At 44.0% G+C, this 23,793-nt stretch overlaps 2 protein-coding genes across 4 annotated transcripts; both read left to right on the forward strand.

Annotated features, from left to right (window-relative positions):
• The first annotated feature begins 87 nt into the window (after window positions 1–87).
• Window positions 88–15,739, forward strand: smpx (small muscle protein X-linked). Of its 3 annotated transcripts, XM_066699024.1 has the most exons (6): window positions 88–224; window positions 1,209–1,301; window positions 6,178–6,240; window positions 9,063–9,149; window positions 12,223–12,365; window positions 13,198–15,739. In XM_066699024.1, exons 3-5 carry the CDS (start codon window positions 6,202–6,204, stop codon window positions 12,355–12,357), a joined length of 261 nt encoding a protein of 86 aa, XP_066555121.1. In that variant the 5' UTR covers window positions 88–224; window positions 1,209–1,301; window positions 6,178–6,201; the 3' UTR covers window positions 12,358–12,365; window positions 13,198–15,739. The 3 variants fall into 3 exon arrangements, with proteins under 3 accessions (XP_066555121.1, XP_066555119.1, XP_066555120.1); XM_066699022.1 differs by lacking the exons at window positions 88–224; window positions 1,209–1,301 and adding an exon at window positions 2,639–2,783; XM_066699023.1 differs by lacking the exons at window positions 88–224; window positions 1,209–1,301 and adding an exon at window positions 2,647–2,731.
• A 3,370-nt stretch (window positions 15,740–19,109) lies between these two features.
• klhl34 (kelch-like family member 34) lies at window positions 19,110–23,013 on the forward strand. The gene has a single exon (XM_066699026.1). The coding sequence runs from the start codon at window positions 19,470–19,472 to the stop codon at window positions 21,216–21,218; it is 1,749 nt and encodes a 582-aa protein (XP_066555123.1). The 5' UTR covers window positions 19,110–19,469; the 3' UTR covers window positions 21,219–23,013.
• Window positions 23,014–23,793: the final 780 nt, after the last annotated feature.

Raw genomic sequence — 23,793 nt, forward strand, 5'->3', positions numbered from 1 at the left:
CCACGTCACGCGTGACGTCAAGGCAGGAGACCGGATGTGACGTTCCTCACGCCGTTCGCCGCAGGTGTTCTAGCGTGTGTTATTGTGTGTGGTGTGCAGGTTAAGATCAGGGATAGTTTCCAATTGCAATTCTGTATCATTTAGTTTTTAATTAGTATGCATCGGGAATAGTCTGTAACATTAAGTAGGATAGTAATATGTTCATGATCAGAGTCTGTCAGTTAGTAAGTATTATTGTTATCATTACTAATCAGACAATGTAAATAGCCCCAAGAGTAATTAAGCTGTTGTCATATCATAAACCTTCTGTAATATGCAAATACAAGCCCAATAAAGAAATGATGTGTGGCAAAAGGCAGCTTAAAAGTGTCGTAAGGGAACAAGAAATGTCCTACAGCATGGGCATAGTATGCAGCTGTGACACTTTTGTCTGTAGTGTGGTGTACTGTGGTAAAAATACTATTAGAGTGTGGTGTACTGTGGTTAAAATATAGTAAGGTGTAATGTGATGTAGCGTGGTAAACAAGTGGTAAAGTATAGTTTACCATGTTTACCATATAGTTAAAAATGGTATTGTGTAGAGTGGTGTAACACAGTAAAAATATGGTATAGTAATACACACAAATACATACACAGACCATATGGCCCCCATTTTTAATCAGAGCCCTGACACACCATTGCCCTCTACAACACTTTAATGAATGACTGATCTACACATTTTATTTGACAAAGATTACACTTCTCTCCCAGCCCCTTGTCCCTTACGAATGCCCCCCATGTTTTTACCATGCTTTTACTATTATTGTACCACATGTGTAACAATATTATGCCACGTATTTAACGTTTTTAGATTTTGTAATGATTTTACCATCATTTCCCCATAGTTTTACCACATTTGTACTTAATTTAACTAATCTTTAAAGCACTGCCAATCTGCCAAAAAGAAAAGATTGTGAACCTGCTACCGCATGTTGAATGGTATCACCAGCACCTATGATCAGAAAATAATTTAAACCAAAGTATGAAACTGTTCTCAATCAACACTATTTATGGCAGGCTTTGCTTTTTGAAGGAAAACAGCAACTAAAATGTGCCAAACACAGGAGACACTGTTTCTCTGCTCATGGAGGAAGTGTTACAATGGTGCCTGGAAATCTGAATTTGCATGTGCAGCTTAGCCCAGGCAGGCCCTATGCTTTACCTTTCAGTCATCCTCTGGCAGAGCAGGACACAGTGCAGGCGAGGACGACAGGGTGAAGAGGCTGACTGAACCTTGAACAGGACCAGGCTTTATATCTGGGGTATGTGCTGCGCTCATTTTGTGACCTGGCCTCTGTGCTGGCTAGCTACATAACTTTTCAACTGCCAGATATTCCTATAAATGAGGTATGCTGTCTAAAAAGTAAATGTAAATGACATTTGCTTCTTCTTCTTCTTCTTCTTCTTCTTCTTCTTCTTCTTAGCATATTTGAGTCCAAACACTTCCATGTGCTCAGGGCAACTCAGTTGATAGCGCTCTTCAACTGCATGTGGTGTTTGTTTGTTTGTATTTTTGCACTGTATATGTTTTATCATCAACACAAGCCGCCACATCAAGGTGTAAAGTCTGAAAAATTTTATATTTATTTAGGTAGAACAAGAATAACATCGGAATAGCTTCCAGGGTTTCAAAGTTGACAGTTTGTGCTCCCAGCATTGGCTCTCCGATGCCAGACATCAAACTGAGATCCAATCATTTGGTGGATCTGAAACACGTACACCCACTATGTGTCTCAGATTTTCAATTAGGTCAGATTTTTAATAAGCGAGGAGCAGAGCAGCAACGTCCTGACTGAGCAGGTTGGAGGCGAGCGCTTGTGGTGATATTTGAGACGACTATGGCTGCAATATCGATAGTGTTTTAACCAGACACAGGTAAGCGCTTGAGCTATATACTTCTTTATGAAAATTAGTCGACACAGGGGAAACCTCACAAGCCTCCAGTGAGGAAATAGATAGTGTTATCAATTAGAAGGACAGTAATAGGCATCCAGGTGCTGTAGAATGTAATTTTTGGAAGCCGTTCATGTTAATAGTGTGTGTGTGAGTGTGAATTTGAGTGTTTGTGTGTGTGTGTGTGTGTGTGTTGTATTGTTTTTGAGATTAAATGCAGTTCCTTTTCCTCCTTACAGTGATACTACAAGTAGTCCGCCTCATGGTAATTAAGGATGCAAATTGGTGAGATTAGGTGGCTTTGAATTATTTAAATCCTTTTTTTTCCCCCTTCCTTGGATATAGTGCTTACACATTATTTGTCAATGAACATTTGCAACAGCCAAGCATTTGAGTAGAACATTTGCAAGGACTCTACCTACTGCCGTGACCTTTGGTGTCTATGAGAGTGTGAGGCCAGGCCCCCAGTATAGCGAGTGACTGTGCGCCGCACTCCTCCGCCACCTCCTCTAGCCTCGGCTCCCCTTCTCCTCAACTGACATCTGAGCCCCTCCCTCTGGAGCCTGGGCCCTCTGCCTCTCCCACTGCCTCTCTAGCTGCAGGAGAGACAGGCCCCTCCGTGTATCAAAGGCTATATTTAGGAAGAACAAATGCAAGTAATGAGAGGAATCCCTTTGCAAGTGCCTACCAAACTGCCTTCAGCCCAGAGAGAGCATCAGCCCTGAGCAGCAGCACTGTTCACTCCCAGATCCAGGAGAGGCTTGTGACCCGTTCTCCTAGTCCAGCCCTGTGCGTCCAGGTGGGAAAACTGCACTCAAAGGCTTTACAAACCTGTGCCATTCTGCATTCAGGTAGGAGAAGTCCAGAGTAGTCCAGCTGTTTAGCAGATGCAGCTGTATTAATACATATTAGAGGTTTCATTCAAGAAGAGATGAGTAATTCTTTGTACTTAAATTAAAGGAAAAAAACTTTTATTGAGTTTAATATGTTGTCATTTTTAGCGTATCTATGTAAAAGTCTTCAGGGTCACGAACCCAGACAGAAAAAGTAAGTTTTTGTTTCTTTTGTGATGTAGAAGACTGCTGTAGAGAAAAGATTATAATGTCAATATAAATTAAAGGACTGATTGACTCCTTTAGAATGAATTACATGTTAGGGGGACCGTGTCTTGCGATGTATAATCAAATCCAGAAACAACCTTAGCCGCATTAGATGTCAATAATAGTGATTACTCTGCTCTGTTGCTGTGTTTAAGTGAACAATGTGTTTAATTTTCCCTGCGACTCACTTGCACCGAGCGTATAATACAACAGCAGCGTTCCTGAGTGTTAGGAGGCCAAAAAACAACCTCTAAAAATAAATAAATACAATAGCTTACTGTTAAAACCTGTTGAGTCATCGAGGGCTGTAATGAGAGAACCTAGTCGCCCATGGTTTTATTTTGTCCTGTGAGAAATATAATTACAGATGATGTACCTTCCTGTGTTCCCTGCGCCCTGCACTCCCACCCAAGAGAGTCGCGGTGACTGGGGCTGTTGCTCTGATACACAGCACCCCACCCCGGGTCCGGGGAGGCACTAGGTGTTCAGAGAAGATCTGGCATTTACTGGACGTTAGTTGTAGTATTGTGTAGTATCGCACAGCTGGGTCTGATGCTTCCAAGATTAAAATAAGTTTCCCAAGAGTTATTAAGGCATAAGGACGTAATTAAAATAAATAAATAATCAGATACATAAATAAATACATACTTAAATAAATTAAATAGAAGTGTAGAAGTGTGAGAATGCTGCACAGAGACATTGGGTTGATTTGCATTTCCTTATTGTATTTCATCACGTTGGCTCTGCTGTCTTAATGATCCTGAGAAAAGTGTTGGGACAGCCAAACCTCCTTCTTCTTCTTCTTCCTCCTTGTCTTCCTCTGGTTGTTCTCATTATTTAGAGAGCTGACTTTTTCTGGTGTTTGTCCACAGTCGCTGTCCTGAAATGAAAATAAAATGAATGATGAGATCTGCTTTGCATGATGGGGAAAGTATCCCATACAGCATGCATGTGCATTCATCGTTTCTTTCATCTGATAAGGAAAAAACAAAAAACAACCTTATTAGGATGCAGGGTGTTTGTTATTATCCTTTTACATGGTATTTGAATAATGGAAAGAGTGACGAGAGGCAGCGAGGCGGGGCCTGTTGGATCAGGGAGAGAGGCTGTGCAGACAGCTGCTTTTAGGAGTTATAAATAGCCGAGGCCTGGTCTCTGTCCGCCTTGCTGACTTCTGTGTTGACGTGTAAATAACAGCACCTTGGATACCATGGCAGGCAGGCTGGTGGGCTGTGTCCATGTGCCAGGGGTTCCTTCCTGAGCTGAAAGCCCTGTTAAAGTGGTCGCTTACTTGGTATACTTTACAACAACGTGCAAAAAACACGGCAGCAAGTTCATTAATAGCACATGAACACTCAACTGGCTAGGAGTTTTTGCAGCATGGGATACCTTCATGTTGTTGTTATTATTTATTATTATTATACTATTGTTATTATCATCATTAGTATTACAAAACATTTCATACACACACATAAAAAAGCACAAGTGTGTGTTCAGCCCAGTATGTGGGCCGATGGTATACATACAGTTGTGCGATTGACAGGGTGGTGCAAATGTAAATCAGCCAACCACAGCCAGCAGGCCGAGCACTGCACTGTCAGACCTTGGATCGTACTACACAAGGATGAGGCTAGATTCCTACAAATATATACATGTTTGAGATGCCACTAAATTAGCCAGTGAACCGTATAAAATCTGACACCTAATGAGCCACAAATGTTGACAAAATGCCTCGTTAACTTGAAGCTGGGATTATTGATAGAAAACTAACAGGAGAATTAGGAATAAGAAAAACTGCCTGCAGGCACACAGACAGACACATTCTGGTACACATGCATGTAAATACATCTGCACACGCACCGAGACAGATTCATTCCGGTACAGACACATGCAAAAACACACGTACAGGCACACAGACAGAGACGCCCACATGCACAAAACCTTGTCAGAGATTATTTTTTTCACGTTCAGATGAGCAGCTCTGAGTGCGGTGGCGAGGGTGTTTCAGAGGGGGATTGGACATAATAAGTTTTGTCGGGATTTAATTTAATAAAGGCCATCTCCATGGACTGTGGCGTGACACACTACCAGTTCCAATGAGAACACAGCCCTGCAGCTCCTGTGAGGATAGCGCCTCAAACTGGGTTAATACAAGCACAGACACACACACATTTTTCAGGGCTTTTCTTTCAGAGCTTAAAAGCAATTTCTTGTTTGATTGGGTGTGTGAGCATACAGCAGAATGAAACACAAGTGACATAATTAATGATTCTATGGCATGTCATAAACATGTGCCGCTAGCGCAGTGAAAACGACAATGAAAGTGTGACAAAAAAATGGCAGACACATTGCTTCTGTGCAATTCCTCTCGGTTTGCACTGGAAAAACATTTGTTAACCAACGAAGCAACAGGTCTTCGACATTGGGGGTTAACAGAGAATATGTGTCCTGCAAAATGCACTGGCACAGGCACAGGCACAGGCACACCTATCCCATTCAGCTGTATACATAGACTACACTAGTGGTTTAAATATTTGAAAAGTAAGGATATCCTCAGGATCACAACTCTGAGGTGCTTTTGAAAGTCAGAAAAGCAGTTTGACCTGCAGAGGTTATCAGCACCCAGAGGCAGAGGAGTGCCGGAGATGGGTGTCCGGGTATCAGTGTTTCTGTTGCAGCTGCCTGCTCCCTGTGCAACACTCACTGTCTATTGTGTCTACTGTCTACTGTCTACTCTCTACTGTCTCATACTCACTCACTGTCACTGTCACTGTGTTAAGGAGTTCATTTTGTCACATTAAGGAGTTATTTTCACATTTTAAATCTATTTAAACTGAAAATGAAAGGAAACACAAACTATCATCTGGTGTCTTCCCCTGTAGCTGCGTAGGCCAGCCTGTCCGGGTCTCAGCCTGGATAGCAGGCCCATGAGGGGTATCAGCGTTTCTGCCCATGAATGATTTAGGTCCAGCACACTGCCTCTCTTCTCCACAGGAGTAGCTAAGCAACCCTGAAACAGAAGCCCAAAGACCATCGGTGCCCCTGGCAGGCAGGACTCAGAGGCAGTGTCCTCCTGCGCGCCTCTCTGAACTCGCCTGCTCCGCACATTAAATGATTGTGCATTTTGTGTCTCGTTGCGTTGCAGGACTCCGGACTTCCCTGTGCAAAAATGTCCAAGCAGCCGTCATCCAACGTCAAGGCCTTGCAGGTAAGCCAATCAAAGGGTAGCAATGTTTGGGCAGCTGTGGGATTAATCAGGTGCTGAGTTCCTGAAGCCCATCGTGCAGCTGTACAAAACATGCAGATTAGACAGTTGAAGAAAGGTGTGCAGGGAGACTCTTGTACAGTTGTGCGTTTGTTGCCTCATTCCGAGTTGATTGGTATCAAAATGAAGTGAAGACCCCGTAAGAGTAAAGTGTAAAGTATATTTTTAAACTGCTCAACAGGGGGCTCCAGAATCCAGTCTAGGCTCTGTACACACTGAGGCCACTGCTCTGGTATCCAGTGGTATATATGACACTCTCAGACGAACCTGCTGAACAACAGCCTCCCTGGCCAATAGCACGTATCTGCTGTGAAGGCCTCGCCCACACCTCAGAGATCAGACACGCAGAGCAGTTAAACATTAAACAATTTATTAATAAAAGTATGTTTTGTACACCAAGACAAAAAAAAAAAAAACCTGACTTTAGAACTCTTCAAGGAACCCTTTTCTTTTTACAATACAGTTTTAACAATGCTAAAATATCTGATACAAAACCGGTTAATGCACACAGGACATTCACTGAGTATCAGACTGGCTTGTGTCTCCGTGCAATGACAAGTATCGTCTCCATCCCTCAGCGCTGATTAACAATGCTGCCCTATTAAATACACTTAGTGTCAGAGTATTAAAACAATCCCAGACATTCGGTTAATTATAATGCATACAAAAATAGACCCTGTTATAGTATGTGCAGCTCAACAATGTAATATACTTATATTTGTATTATTGCAAACCCTATATATCCATCTTCAAGTGTACATCACAGAACTAAAAATACATGTCTTTAAATTAGCAGGCCATACTGAAACAGCTTACCTTAACCATAGAGGCAACTGGATAGTAGCAACAATATAATATACTGTGTATATATATATATATATATATATATATATATATATATATATATATCTTATATGTGTGTATAGACACACACACACACTACATACATCAGTTGAAAATAGACACATATCTTTTTATATTTTGTTAAAAACTATGTGACTTTTTTTGTTTTGTTTTTTAACAAAGATAGAGCGAGTGTATAATAACACTATGTACATAAAGAGATAAAATGAATAACATCCATGCAGGCAAAGGATATTTTGGTGTGCAATTAACATATCTACAAAATGCATCCATTTGCGATATTTAAAACACCTCTGACCACCGGGCAGGTGAGGTGCGGTGTATCGTGCTGTAAACTGAAACCCAAGCGGGCTTTGTGCTCTGACCACCAGTGTGTTTCTGTGTCTTCTTGTGTTTGTGTGTTTGTGCCAAGGGTCTGAATATGAAGGGTGGGAGTGTTAAAGGAGCACAGTTAGAAATTGTTTCTAAAATCAGGGCTTTAAATCTTGAATATTTCATATATTAAATGTACAGAACGGAACAAGGGTGAAAAAAGTAACTGACGGTGTTTGGAACGACAAACAACATGTTGTGATGACAGAGGATGCTTTTATTAAACATCTGGGGCAAGGAAGATAATGTGGAGTTCAGGTCATGGATGAGCAGGGCAGCTGCGATGGTGTTCACCATCTAGCACGTCCCAGGATTCCCAGCATCCCTCCCAAAGCCCAGCTCCACACCAGCATGGCACAATGACAAGGCACGCGTTCAGATGACCTTTCAGATTGGAAATAAGTGAATGACAGGCTGCATTCTGTTCTAGTGGATACTATACAATAAAATAAAATATAATTAAAGAAGCCTTTTAATTAACCCTTTCCTGTTATGACATACCCGTTATCTATAGGAGAAATAAGACAGTTACCTGGCAACTGTTGTTCCAGGGCAACAAAAAACAAACAAAATTAAAAAATAAAAATGAAAGTCCAGGGAAGTCTATCAAAATGAAAACAAAATACACCTGTGAAAATAATAAATAAATAAACTTGTCAAACAAGTGGTGTTTATAATAAGGCACTGCAGGAGACCAACTCCTTCCTAAAGTCCTCAGACTGTCTCATCTCCCTGTGTGTCAGTGGGCCAGGGGGCAACTCCGCTTTCACAGGAGCTTCCCCACCAGCTTTGTAAGAAACCTGGTTAGACAAGGAACTCTCGACTTTCTGTTCAGGCGGTTCCTCACTTTTCTAAAATCTGAATGGGAAGATCTACCGTGGCCGATGTATTCTTCCAAAAGATGTGAAACCCCAGCAGGGCTGCTGTGCTTGGATTACAAGAGGAAGCTGGTGTCCGGCATCTTACTCTTAATAATGTAAAGTAATTAACGTGCAGAAATGACTTTAGAAGAGCCACAGAGGAATCCACCCCGTGATACCCTGGGAAAAGAGCCTGACTTTCATTAAATTATGGCAACAGGGGGAGAGTCGGTGTAAACTGGGAAAGATAAACACAATTTGAGGCAGCAGCATAACATTGCTCAGCTAAATAACCGAAGGAGGGATAGAGCCAAATCTGCAATCCATGAATGCAGACAACAGTGAAATACACTTGCAGTAGGTGTAGGCTTCTGAACAAGCGTCGGCATCATCACAAGACCTGTCACCTCACAGAGCAGGATGCTGGGAAAAGAAGTCAGTCTGTCCTTCAGGAATTATTCCCAGCTCATATTTTAGTTGCCAAGTCTTCCCAGGCTGCAGGTACTGTCCTTCTGCTCTGCGATTATTGCTGGAAAGCAGTTCCTCTGTGGACAGGTTCCTGGCAGGCTGAGCTGCGCGGCAGGTGTGTGGGAGCAGGAGGAGAGCGGTGGCCGGTGCCGCGCCGGAACGGGATCTAAACTCGGCGTCTCCTCTGTGTTCTGTCTGCAGGCCAACCTCAATATCCCGATGGGGGGTCTGCGTCCGGGAGTGGGACATCCTGTGAAGAGGAGAGAGGAGTCAGTGGAAGCGGAGGAGGTGAGACCCAGATCCCCGGAACAACACACAGTGCTCACCTGTACACACACATACACTCACGCACTTACACACTCTCACACACACACACACACACATATACACACTCTCTCACACACACACACACATAAACACTCTCTCACACACACACACATACACACTCTCTCACACACACACATGCCTGCTCATGTTACTGTCAGTCAGTCAGTCAGTGTGTTACTGTCTGGCTCCACATTTCTTAAACTCTCTTAGACCGACAGGACTTGCATTTTTTCTTTCATTTTTGCACATAAATGTAAACACTTTGTTATGAGAAGACAACCCCCCCTCAAAAAAGTTAGATCATGCACATCACTACATGCAAAATACACAAAACTACAAATAAAAATTACTGCATGCATCTGAATTTACCACCAGACTGATGGCAATATATTATGAACATTTTTCAAACAACCATAAAACATTTGCACACATATCCATTCAGGTAGAGCTGGTCAATTCATCATATAGCCTACAGAAAAGCTTCTTTAGCTATAGGAAAAACACTTCAATGTTTGACCGTATAATAATGTTTATACATTTTGAGCAACATCGTATCCCTTGACCTGTTAAGATGAAGGAAAAGGAAAAAAGCAGCACTGCACAGCACAGCCCAACCCAGTAAAGCATAGTACAGCTCAGCCCAAACCAGTACAGCACAGTACAGCCCAGTCCTGTATAGGACAGTACAGCCTAGCCCAGTACAGATCAGCCCAGCACAGCACAGTACAGCCCAGCCCAGTACAGCACAGTATAGCCCAGCAGAGCAGAGCAGTTTCCACAACACACACTCTGAGACCAGGAGACAAAACTACAGTGAGGGAAAAAAGTATTTGATCCCCTGCTGATTTTGTACGTTTGCCCACTGACAAAGAAATGATCAGTCTATAATTTTAATGGTAGGTGTATTTTAACAGCGAGAGACAGAATAACAGCAAAAAAATCCAGAAAAACGCATTTCAAAAAAGTTATAAATTGATTTGCATGTTAATGAGGGAAATAAGTATTTGATCCCCTATCAATCAGCAAGATTTCTGGCTCCCAGGTGTCTTTTATACAGGTAACGAGCTGAGATTAGGAGCACTCTCTTAAAGGGAGTGCTCCTAATCTCAGCTCGTTACCTGTATAAAAGACACCTGTCCACAGAAGCAATCAATCAATCAGATTCCAAACTCTCCACCATGGCCAAGACCAAAGAGCTGTCCAAGGATGTCAGGGACAAGATTGTAGACCTACACAAGGCTGGAATGGGCTACAAGACCATCGCCAAGCAGCTTGGTGAGAAGGTGACAACAGTTGGTGCGATTATTCGCAAATGGAAGAAACACAAAATAACTGTCAGTCTCCCTCGGTCTGGGGCTCCATGCAAGATCTCACCTCGTGGAGTTTCAATGATCATGAGAACGGTGAGGAATCAGCCCAGAACTACACGGGAGGATCTTGTTAATGATCTCAAGGCAGCTGGGACCATAGTCACCAAGAAAACAATTGGTAACACACTACGCCGTGAAGGACTGAAATCCTGCAGCGCCCGAAAGGTCCCCCTGCTCAAGAAAGCACATGTACAGGCCCGTCTGAAGTTTGCCGATGAACATCTGAATGATTCAGAGGAGAACCGGGTGAAAGTGTTGTGGTCAGATGAGACCAAAATCGAGCTCTTTGGCATCAACTCAACTCGCCGTGTTTGGAGGAGGAGGAATGACCCCAAGAACACCATCCCCACGTCAAACATGGAGGTGGAGACATTATGCTTTGGGGGTGTTTTTCTGCTAAGGGGACAGGACAACTGCACCGCATCAAAGGGACGATGGACGGGGCCATGTACCGTCAAATCTTGTGTGAGAACCTCCTTCCCTCAGCCAGGGCATTGAAAATGGGTCGTGGATGGGTATTCCAGCATGACAATGACCCAAAACACACAGCCAAGGCAACAAAGGAGTGGCTCAAGAAGAAGCACATTAAGGTCCTGGAGTGGCCTAGCCAGTCTCCAGACCTTAATCCCATAGAAAATCTGTGGAGGGAGCTGAAGGTTCGAGTTGCCAAACGTCAGCCTCGAAACCTTAATGACTTGGAGAGGATCTGCAAAGAGGAGTGGGACAAAATCCCTCCTGAGATGTGTGCAAACCTGGTGGCCAACTACAAGAAACGTCTGACCTCTGTGATTGCCAACAAGGGTTTTGCCACCAAGTACTAAGTCGAAGGGGTCAAATACTTATTTCCCTCATTAACATGCAAATCAATTTATAACTTTTTTGAAATGCGTTTTTCTGGATTTTTTTGTTGTTATTCTGTCTCTCACTGTTAAAATACACCTACCATTAAAATTATAGACTGATCATTTCTTTGTCAGTGGGCAAATGTACAAAATCAGCAGGGGATCAAATACTTTTTTCCCTCACTGTACATATGTAAAAAAAAAAAAAAAAGAATATAAAGTCTTGTTTTGACTTTCAAATCAGTTTTTTTTTTTTTTTTTTTTTAACAAATTACTGAAATGTGAACCACAGGGGGTGGGTCCTGACGTATTTGGACACACAGCTACACTGTGCATTGCCCTTCTCATTACCTGAGGTCATGAACATTTACATGGAGACATGAAGAAATGCTTTTAAATAAAAAGCTCATACTAGAACAGGCTGGCGACAAAAAGAACGAGAAAATACAACAAGGACAGCAGACTGAAAATAGGAGAGCAGGGAGTGTTGGATTTCTGTGCAAAAGCCTGCTGTGCTTGGGTAAAGGTACAGTAGTAAAAGGTATTGGAATAAAAAAATAAAGAAAAATAAAGATTTGCTGCCTAATCAATCAAAAGACTACGAGTTAAACTGTGAAAGTGTACAGATGACAGTGAATGCCTTTAATGAGCCAAAATCTAGATTAAAAACGATATTGAAACCTAACTAGTCCTCTATGTCTCTGTAATTGTGTGTGTGTGTGTGTGGGTGTGTGTCCATGTGTGTCTCTGTCTCTGTGTGTGTCTCTCTGTGTCTCTGTATCTGTCTCTGTGTGTGTGTGTGTGTGTGTATGTGTCTCCCAGCACATTCCCGCCGATGTGGTCGCAGAGAAGAAGCAGCCGCAGCTCCCCGGGGCGGTCAAGCTGCCTGGACCAGCGGTCAACCTGTCCGAGATCCAGAACGTGAAGAGCGAGCTGCGATGGGTGACTAAAGACTAAGGCAACAGGTACAGCCCTTACGGTGTTCTCCATTACAGACGTCAGAGAGACAGTTTGCCACAGTGGAAAATAGGTCCTATCATTTGCGATTGTTATTCTCTACTATAAGGTATTCATTTATGCATGTGTGTAGTTATTTATTGATTCACTTCATTTTTAAATGGTTTAGTTCCGGAAGTTGCCTTTGCAACCCGGGCTGGGGATGCAGCACACAGGGACTTACTATCGTTCCTTATCACAATAGAGGAACAGACACTGGAGTCCCTGACACCCGACTCCACTCGCTGTGCTCCTGCAGCCACACGGTGTCAGTGTCCGACCCCTGAGAGGCTGGTCAGAGAGCAGGTCCCTGTTTGGAGAATGTGGATCCCTGCCGCTGTAGTCCTGCTGCACACGCTCTGATTACTGGCCCTGCGATGCCAGGATGTAGGCTGCGGTGCTCCTGCAGATCTTCTGTAGTGCTGTGTTTCCATTCACACTATCACTCCTGCCCTTCTGGGGTCGTGACAGTTCCCTCTGCCACCGGGGGGCAGGATTCCAGCGCCACCACCAGACCCAAAGCTGAACACCTTCATTTGCATGTTCTTGTTTTTGTGAATGTGATATCTGGCCAGCTCCTCATCTTTAACTTCTGTCAGAGTGCCCTGTGCAAACCAGAGTGTTCTGCACTCTTTGAGGATCACGGCTGCCCTGAGCTACACACACAATACACAGGCAATGGAAACGCACAGTGAGCAGAATCACACGCAGCGCACAGACACACACAGTGAAAACACAAGCGCGCCGGGCCGGGTTGCAGTACCTCCAAGTGACCGTGTGCTCATGTTGTCTCTTCCCCAGGACTGGGGCCGGGCTGGGAGAGCTGTTCAGAGACTCAAGACAGACTGCAAGAACTCCACTGCATTCTAACAGCTTCGTAAAACTGTCTATAAAGATGAATGACTACCTTCTATAGACCCTGAGCAGGGGCTGGCATCCCATTCAAAAGCAATTTAGTAAGAAAATAATAATAATAATAATAATAATAATAATAATAATAATAATAATAATAATAATAATCATTGTTAAATATACCAGTGAGTGGCCCATGTTTGAGAGCCTGCCCCAGACGAGCCTTTGAGAAATATTTTTTGTTATCAACTTAATCCTGCTGAAAATTGAATGTCTATTTTTAACTATTAGGCTATAAATATAATTATAAAAATAAATATATACAAATCTATATCTAACTATATATAGGGAAGTTATTCTGGTGATGTCTGAGGCACTGTAGCCCTTCACAGACACATGGAAATATGCATGTAGAAGCTTTTTGCAACACCAAACACCTCAGAGGTGCCCCAGGGATACAGTGTGGACTAAAGCTCCACAATTCCCTTTCATACAAATATAATTTTGCATGCTTAGTTAAGCTTAAATTCCTGGGAAAATACAGCCCCTATCATTTGCACACAGCAGTGAAGGTCCAGGCGTGTCCTAATTCGCCACAGACAGACTCAGAGGGATCAGGATGGTGGGCATTAACACATCCACTGCCTGCCTGTCTGCCTGCCTTCAATATTTCCTTGGGATTGTCTGCTTACACATCAACTGCATTGTTTATAACCTGCTGACAGGAAACAAGGGGAAGATTTCAACTGCATGTTTTTTAGACTGGAGCAAAATGTAGACGGTGATAAGCAAGCAAGCACACTGACACACTGACACACTGACTGACTGACACACTGACACACTGACTGACTGATTGACTGACCGACTGTTCTACAGAAACCACATGCAATGCTTAAACAATTCACTTCTTGACTTTTTTATTTACTCTGAGAGATTTTCCACTTTAGGTTTGACAAACACAATCAGTGACACCCCACCTCTGGGCTTTAAGGTGTCATGCCCCCCAGTGGCTGCTGCAGCTCAGTGCTCTGTAACACAGGCTGGGCTATTGACCACGAATCGGCAACATGTGGCCCAGACAGCCATCTCCAGTGTCAGTGCCTTGTAGCTTAAAAACATCCCAGGTATTTCCAGCCCTCAGCTAAAAGCTTTCTGTGAACAGCAGGGCACTCAGAAGAAGGAATTCTCAGTTCATTGTGTTCCTTTTATTATCATTACTACATTTCTGTGTTTAAGCATGCTAATGTAAAGCTTATCTTTATAAGTTATAGCTGAAGAGTCGCATCCAGCTATCCCTGTGTTGTGTTTTCGGCGTTACAATTTCACTGCTTGATTGTGCTGAATATTTTATCTTCACTGTTGTATTATTGTTATTATTGCAGATATTATTGTTCTGATGATGATGATTACTATGTCACTGTTGTAAGTCCTGTTGCGAGAAGCACAGAGATATTTGTCTTTAGTTTCAGCATTTCATAGGTCATTAATTCGGGCTGGAGGTTTTAAACAAGACTCAAGTCGCTAAGCAGGATTTTCAGTTCTAATACCTGGGTGGCTGCGTACAAATACACAGCATTGAGAATGAATACTGTTTCATATTGTGTTTTATTATATCAGAAATCGATCTGTGTGTAGTTTTTTGTGTACTAGAGAATGTGAAAGCAGGGATATGTTCAACTGCGCTTCTCTCTGTGCTCGTCCAGGTCCACAATCATCTCTTGCTGTACTTGCTGTAAACCAGTCATTCGTTTCTGCCCCTCAGGAGATAAAACCCTAAAAGTACGGCATCTTTAAGGTTACATGTCATTCATGCTTCAGAGCAGCAATTTGTCTCTCTACAAAGCCGGTTACCTAAGATTTAGGTAAACACATAGAGATAATATCTGGTGAATGGGGGATTGTAGGAGGTCTGATTGACTCTGTAGTGCCGATGACTTTCATTAGACTCCTTTATTAAAATTGGAAATACAAAACCGGAATTGGAATAAATCTGTTCTCATCCTGAAAGCCAGCCCACTCCCTCGGACTCCCTCTGTAAGGAGAAGTGTTATCCCCACACTGCAGAGGAGAGCGTATTGGGAAACAACCCCTCAACACAACCTGCAGCCTCCACAACCTGAGCAGAAGCTGTGAAGAGCAACGCAAGACAAAACTGAAGAATCAACACATTTTCAGAGCTTTTTTAAATTGTATTTATTTTATTTCACTTCTAAACCTCAGGTGTAAGGGTGGTAGTAAGGTTTGTTTACATATGTGGTGCAAGGCTGAACTATAGGCTGTGTGTCGACTTGGTTATGGTTTAATTTTGTTGTATAAATATTTTCAGTTAGAGGTTTCTTTCAGAGGGTCCATTTGAAAGTGTCCTTAATTGTGAATTCTGGCAATATACTGTATTACATCTGAACAAGGGACTGCTGCACTGACCTTGTTATACGCATCATGGACTTTGAGAAAAGAATAAATAAAACTAGCTGATTTCTCAGAAACTAAACTTGTGTTTTAATCCATTCTCACATTTCTCAGGTATTTTCCTATGTTAAATCAATTAATCACTGAAGCAGATCTCTGCGGTGATGGAAGCTTGTGCGAACAGAGCGCACTCCACGGGAATCACACCTCCACCGTGGTGCAGTGGTCGCATTGAGCAGCTCTTGTAAAACCCACATCCCCACACATTATCATTAACAATACCTGCAATACTGAAGGCATCTTAGCGTGTCTAGAGCAGGTACATATAGCCAAGAATGCAGCTTTTCATATTAATTAGTGTTATAATTGTATGTATGTATGTATTTATGTATGTATGTATGCAGGCATCTATCTTCATATGTATATACTATACGTATGGAAATCACAGCAATATCTTGGTGGACACACTGCCTGTTTTTCTGACGCAGTTTCAGTGAAGTCTCAGACAGCAAGAGTTTAAAGGATTCGCTGGGAGAGTGGCAGTGTGGGCTGGGAGGTCGGACACACAGGGCCGCAGTGGGGGCCTGCGAGAGGCCAGGGCCGGGCTGTGACAGGAGCCACACAGATCTGACAAACCAGGCTAATTCTGTGTCGAATGAGTCATGCCTCACGAGGGACCGCGGGGGAGCCGACAGCCGGCTTCACATATTTTGGCAAGGCTTGCAAGCACAGTCTCCGACTGGCTCAGCTCCGTAATGCACAAATCCGCAATAATACACATTCTGAACAGCACAGGGCCGACCCATCTGTGCGGTTAATCTGCTAGATCTGTCACATGCAGCTCCTCCTTGCAGGGGCAGTGCCAGTGTTGACGGAGGGCTGTCAACCCTACGCACACCCTGAAAGTGCAGGCTGGCATTGAGCACTGCAGGACCAGGACTCAATCACATCGAGAGAGGTGCCCAAAGCTGCCCCTTACACATACACTGGGTCTGATTAGTCTGACTGCTTGTGTGTTGACAAGAGTCAACACATCATTGTGCTATGAACAGAAAGCCCTTTGACACAGCATTAGATATAGATATACATATATAGATATATATGTAAACCGCTATGATTATAGCTAGCTTGGTTCACTTTTTTTATGAAAGCCCAAAAGAGACAGGTCTCAGGGCTCAGAGTGCAGGAAATCAAAGGGAAGAGGTACTGGACACTGCGAGGCCAGCTGAGCTCTCCGCTTAAAAACAGATTGTAAATGCCTCAGCCTCACTCCTCGTGACACGGGGGTCAGGCGATCGCTGTTGCCATAAATTTACCTTTTACCATACAGCGTTTTTGGTTGCAATGCAAAAAGCTCTTGAATTTCCCTTCAAGCGTGGCTCTTTATTCTGAGGATCCTGGGCCCGGAACAGCTAATTTTAGGCATGTAAACAACCCTGCACCCCGGCAGCAGAGCTCTGTAGTGGAGCAGTGTGAGCACAGGTCAGAGCAGAGGGGAGAGGGGACAGGGACTCAGATTCAACCTCATGTTGTCCAGATCGTTGCACAACAGTCTCGGTTACTGTCTGCTGCCACTGCATTCCCCGTGTTCCCGGAGCCGTGACAGAGCATTGCTCAAAGTGCCGATGAGACGGGCTGGATTTACAGTTAGCACTGGTAGGGGAGAGGACGCGCTTTTGGAAGTACAGCATGTAAACAGTTGTTCTGCTTGTAATGGGTTAACAGTGAATCCAGCAGGACTGTGAAAGCCCTGCCCCGAACCCCCAGATATTCACATCCACTGGAGATGACTTTGCCAGAACATTATCCTGGCTGAGAGAATGTATAAGCATGAATGCCTAAGACTCACTGTCTCCAAATAGATGACACGTTTAGTGCATTTTTACAAAAGCATTGTAAAAACAAACAATCAAAAAACCACATTTGTTCCTGCTATTTCAACCATCCACAATAAACTGGGTACATAAAAAAACTTCTTCCATGCTTCTTGCAAACTGTGCACATCACAAAGAAAGCTGTCAAATAAAAAAGGCTAAAAACCAACTAGGTCTCCTGAGCAGGCACTGAGCAGGCATAAACCCAATACCCAGGTGGTGCAGTAGGGAGGTCTGCAGGCCCCTGGCTCTCACAGTTATTAGAGAATGACAACTGTATGGTAATTATTCTCACACTTCAATCCTTGTGTGTATGTGTGTGTGTTTACAGGTAATTGGAGTATGTGTTGTACTGTTAGTATAAATTGGCTCCCTAGCTGAGTTTGAGAGTACTTAATCAGCTACAATAAGGTAAACTGAGAGGACAGTCTGTCAGAGCAGGACGGCAGGGAGGAAACTGGCCACAAACCCACCAGTGTGACCTCTGACATTTAGAGAGCCCGGGCACAAACAACCTGGAGAGCGAGGAGTCCAAAGGAGGTGCCGAACGCACAGGATGAAATCACGACTGACCCCAGAGCCAGGAAAGTCGACGGACACCAGCGCACTGGCAGAAAGAGCACTAGAAATCATTTGGAACGGATGTAAAGTGGTACAATTTTTTAAAATGTGCGCTTTTCAACACAGTTTGGTTCCGTTTAAACATACAATCTATATATATATATTTATATATAGACAGCATTTCTGATTTTCAAGGAAATTTAGACAGGGTTTCTTAACTATCCCTTAGTTAGGATAATCGGGATACGGACCAGAGGAGACAGCTCTGGCACACTTTTAATCACTTATGAAAGAACGGTAAAGCGTCAGAGTGGACTCTCTGTATTGTTATGTGATTAATCCTGGCAGGCTTTCAGCCTCGCTCATAATCACCAGCCAGGCATTAATTCTCACTTAACATCAGCCTGTGAAACTGTGCCGGGCTGTAAGGTGGTCCGGTTGCCCTTGGCTCTTTCACACTGAGTTGTAAACTAAAGCCACTTGCTATTTGTAGAAGATAATTAATCTGAATCCTGAAGCTGCACTGAAATCTGGATGAATCAAAAACAAACGAACAAAAAAGCCTTTAATCTACTCATCCATTTCTGGAAAAACAGAAACCCAAGTCCGGTCTGCCCCTCGGTTTGCCTTCTCCGAACTTAGGGCGCAGATATTGTGCAGCACTGCTCACACCCCCTGCAGCCTCACTGATCCCGCCCAAATGAGTGTGTGTGTTTGTGTATTCTATTCCTGTAGCTGTGAGCTACATTGATACCAAAACATCAGGGTCACAGGCATTCAAGATAAATTTTACCGGTGACTAACCAGCTTATTTACTACCAGTGAGTTCAGAAAGCTAAGCGCCTAAGCCCACTGTGTTTATCTGCCCATTCCCAGATATCCTCAGGAAGGCTGATAAAGGGCAGCCCAGTAATTTCACCTCACTAGAGGGTATCTGCACTCCAGAGGCTCGGGAAGCTAAAAGAGTAAGCATGCTACATCAGGAACAGACAGCAGGGGCATCACGGGATGCAGGCAGCCTATTGCCAGGCTCCTGACAGGACTTTTTTTCTTTCCTCGACATTCATAAACGGAGCCTGGTGACCATTAAGTGCAAGTCATTTGCTCTGCAATGCAGGGCCATCGAGTCAGGACCCCCAGAACGGATCACATGCTTAAAAAAAGGAACAAGAGATGGTGAGAGAACTGATTAGCTCAAATTAGCCTGTTAATTTGTCAGATGCCTGAAGGGCTGTGTGGCCGAAATCTTGTAGGAGTGTAAGCTGTCACCGGGTGATTCTCTTGATTCTTTCCTGCTGGATTTCAGGGCTTGATTTCAATTTTAATTATTTCCTTTTTTACTGCCAGCCGTCAACATTTGCTTAAATACTATGCATCATGAGCTATTTTCTGGTGCTGAGCAAGACCCATGGAGAAACGATCCTGTCACAGTACCAGCGACTGAGGGAAGATCATGCGCTCTGTGATATAGTGCTGGTGGCTGGCGGCACAGAGTTCCCAGCACACAGGACTCTCCTGGCGTGCTCCAGTGACTATTTCAGGTCACTCTTCAAGGACTACACCAGAGAATCCAAAGCCAAACTGATAAACCTGCAGGTGATCTCTTCTGTGGGACTCCAGCACATCCTGGATTTCATCTACACCTCCTGGCTCTCCGTCTCCCCGGGCACCTTGGAGGACACTTTAGAAGCAGCCAGCTACCTTCAAGTCATCGAAGCCATCGAGCTGTGTGGCCAGTATATCACCGACAACCTCAGCCCGGAGAACTGCTGCTTCTTCGCCAATGTCGCCTCCAGGTATGGCATCCGCGGGGCTTTGTCTGCTGCGAACAGATACATCGGCAGCAAGCTGGGTGAGCTGCTTCGCTGCGCTGTGGATTCCACCGGGCTTCTGGAGCTCAACTCAGAATCTTTCCTAGAAGTTCTGGATTCCGAGGAAATGCCCAGAGTCAGGGAGCTCCCACTCCTGACCCTAGTGCTGCAGTGGTTGAGGAGCAACAAGCTCTCCACTGTGAGGAGCAACCTCGTGCTGAGCAAGATCAGGTACGGGCTCATCCCCGCAGAGGAGCTCACCAACCTCTACTCTACCAACAGTGCCCTGCAAACTCCCTTCATAAAGGGCCTGATTCTAAAGGCACTGAATTACCATTCCTTGGGTCACCAGCAGCCACTGGTTCAGAGCACACAGACAACCCTCAGGAGCCGTGGTACCCAGATCCTTCTCACAGGGGGCGGCACTCAGGCTGAGGGGCTTGTGAGCGAAGTCCTGGCCTTCGACCCCTATTTCAAGAAATTCAGGCCCCTCACTGAGCTCCGGAGCAAAGTTCAGAGCCACTGTGTTTGTGTGGTAGGGAATTTCCTGTATGTGCTGGGCGGGGAGGTCTTGCAGGTCAACGAGAATGAAAAGGCAGTGACCACGCTGGTCACTAATCAGGTCCACCGCTACGATCCCCGGTTCAACATATGGGTCGAGACAGCCGGGATGATTGATAGGAGGGCTCAGTTTTCGTGCTGCGTAGTAGATGGCAAGATATGCGCCATTGGTGGCAGGGGTGGGATTGAGTCGCCACTCTCTTCTGTGGAGGTATACAATATCAAGACTGACAAATGGCAGAAAGCCAGAGACCTTCCGCAGAAGATGCACGGCCAGGCCAGCTGTGTCTACAAGGACACCATTTTTACCTCAGGAGGGATGTTCGCCCAGCAGAGAGAGAGCAGCAGGGATGTGTACAGCTTCAGCATGCTGGAGGATCAGTGGAAGAAGCGTGCTGCCATGTCCATCGCTCGCTTCGGCCACCAAATGGCCACCATCAAGGAGAAGATCTACACGTTCCTGGGGATGTACGAACCCTTCTGTGACATCGAGAAGTACGACCCGGTAGAGAATCAGTGGACGAGGTTGAAGCCTCTGCTGAATGACAGATTCTCCTATGGCATGGCCTTGGTGGAAGACAGCGTTCTCCTGATTGGTGGGAAGAAGTGGCACAATTCTCAGGAGGTGCCTACCCCAAGCATCCTTGAATACGATGTGGACGGAGACAGCTGGAAGGAGTTGTGCAGGCTTCCCCGTCCACTGTATGGGATGCAGTGTGCCCTCATGCAGCTCCCAGAGCCCTTAGAGACCTAAATAACAAGGCATTGATCAGGCAGTGTCTGCAGCAGCTAGTACAGTAAAGCGCAGCCTTTGAGTTTGATCCATGGCAGCAAGATAGGATGATTCTGTTTCCAGTAGCTTACACTTCTGCACAGCTTAAAATAAGTAAAAACATTAAATCAACAATAAAACCAATTATTAATAATAATAATAATAATTAAAAAATGGAAGTGGAAAAGAAAAAATTAAAGATTGTGCAAAGGAGGGAAAACTGCAAAAGCTGCAAGGAGGGGAATTAAAAAGATGTGAGACGATATCTGCCCCGCTGAGGGGCAAGACCATCTTTACTGTGGAGTGCCACTTCATGCAAGCAGCTAACAAGAAAGTTGAATTGCTAATTAAAGAATTAATGAATTTCGCTTTTCTTAGAGGTGGGAAGAAAGATAAATCCTCAGGAGCATTGCCAATGTAGTGTCAACCCTGCGACTCCACCCAGTCCCGGGCTGGCCGCACCTCACAGGACACCTGGGAACAAGCAGCGCCCCACTGAGCAGAATTATCCATCTCGCATACACAGGCAAGCAACGCCATCTGGACATCCTCACGGCCAGAGACAGAGCCACAGGGTCCTTTGTGCTCAGAGAAAAAAAGAGGAATGGGAAGCAGTGAGAAGAGGTTCAGTGAAAAGGAAGAAGACTCAAGCGCTTTATTTTATTATTTTCTATTTCAGTAGCTCAGCTCCACTGCTGAGAGAGGCACGGGAAGATTGTGGAAGAGAAGTCAGCGACAGCCGGGAACGGAAAGTGGAGAAGCTGCTGAGAGGAGCAAGGCGGTCTTGCCCTCCCTCGGGGACAGAGGCAGAGGCAGAGGCAATGCACACCAGAGACACAGGGAGAGTCAAGTACGTCTGTTTAGATGACTACGCAATCTTCCAATGATGTGACTGATGATTGAAGAGTGATAAAAAAGCCTTAATGAACCAAACCATGAATGAATGTAGGCAAGTTCAGGCTGTAAGTAGCAGGTAGATAACAAAATCTACTTTTTGTTTTGTTTAGTTTTGTTTAAAATACATAGAACATGTTTGCTTCATTGGAAAGTTTGCTGTGAAACAACTGTAGTGCACATTACAGTGGTTACCTGCTCACCAGGTGTGTACTACTATACAATAGTATGTGACTGTAAGAAATGTAAAATGACTCAACCAACACATCAAAAGAGCTTCACGTGGTTTTGTGTTCATTTGTCTGACACTCATTGAAGTGAAGAGCTGTGAGCAATAACTGTATTCAACACAGTTTTTCACTTCTCAGACCATGGTCACCCTACAGAGAAATACAAGCAAACCTAAATTAGTTAAATTACTGTTAATGTTTTATTCTGAGTGGTTCATTTAAAGCCAGATTGACAATCAAATGAAGACAGAAGTAAATAACACAAAATCAGATCAGTGGCATGACTTTAGAGAGGTATCCTGAAAATTAATACTGATGGAAATGTTCTATTAATGAACAGCTGCCTGGAGGCCAAGACAACAGCCCTGAGGGGAAGAGGAGGTGAGAGTGGGAGGGTTATGAAGGGTTATGAAGTGGGAAAACTATAAGTAGGGGCTTCAAGACAATGATGCTGTGATCTCCATATTTCGGCACGGATATGACTCTGAATTCCAATACTGTGCCAGCAGGGTTACGGTGTGCCACATTAATGTTGAACATAGCAGAGTCGTTCATACTGGACTGTTTTCGAGGTGTTCTATTGCTTTGTTTTTTCCTGCATTCATTACATAGCAAGATCTAGTTTGGAAAAGGAATAAACTGATTTTGTTCGAGTGCACGCACTGGTCTGAATGAGTTTGCTCAGTGCCGTGTTCAGTGCAGGCTCTGGGCATGTGTGTTTGACAGCTGCTCTTTTCCCTACGCCAGGGAAGACAGGAAATTTCAAAGATTTCTTGTCAAAACTCAGCCTGACAGACACACACATTTGGTAATGACACTCACCCTCGGCCCAAGGTCAAGAGACTGTCATTATTTCCTATACAATCAAATTGTCTTGTGCACAAGTATAATGTCATATGCACATATATCATAAACATTGATCGAATCACTAGGGTAAAATACAAATCCCTACTCATGCAGGTCCAGGAGAGTGCAGAGGTATTTGAAATCCCGCTGCTGACAGAGGTGTTTGAGGTATTTTTAATTTAGTAAAATCAGCCTGGCTCAGGGCGTACAGAGGAGTGATCAGATGGCACTGACAGATATTTATTTTGATTTAATTTCACTGTATCACATTGACGGAATACAATTTCCCAGAAAAGCCTAAACAGCGCCTGTGTTATTACACACACCATCTGATCTGCTAACATATTCACATGTTGATTGTGCGCCCTGGCTCGAGTGAGAAAGAGGGGCTGAGCAGCAGGGTGGCTGCAGGCTACTGCTCTGTGTGTAACAGCGCCATCTACTGGGCAACTTCCAGCAGGGGAGCAAAGCAAAACCTCTTGAATAATAATAATAATAATAATAATAATAATAATAATAATAATAATAATAATAATAATAATAATAATAATAAATACAGTAAATAAATTTATTCTATCTGTTTACAG

This window comes from Amia ocellicauda, chromosome 3 (assembly GCF_036373705.1).
Source record: "Amia ocellicauda isolate fAmiCal2 chromosome 3, fAmiCal2.hap1, whole genome shotgun sequence".
Lineage (NCBI taxonomy): Eukaryota > Metazoa > Chordata > Actinopteri > Amiiformes > Amiidae > Amia > Amia ocellicauda.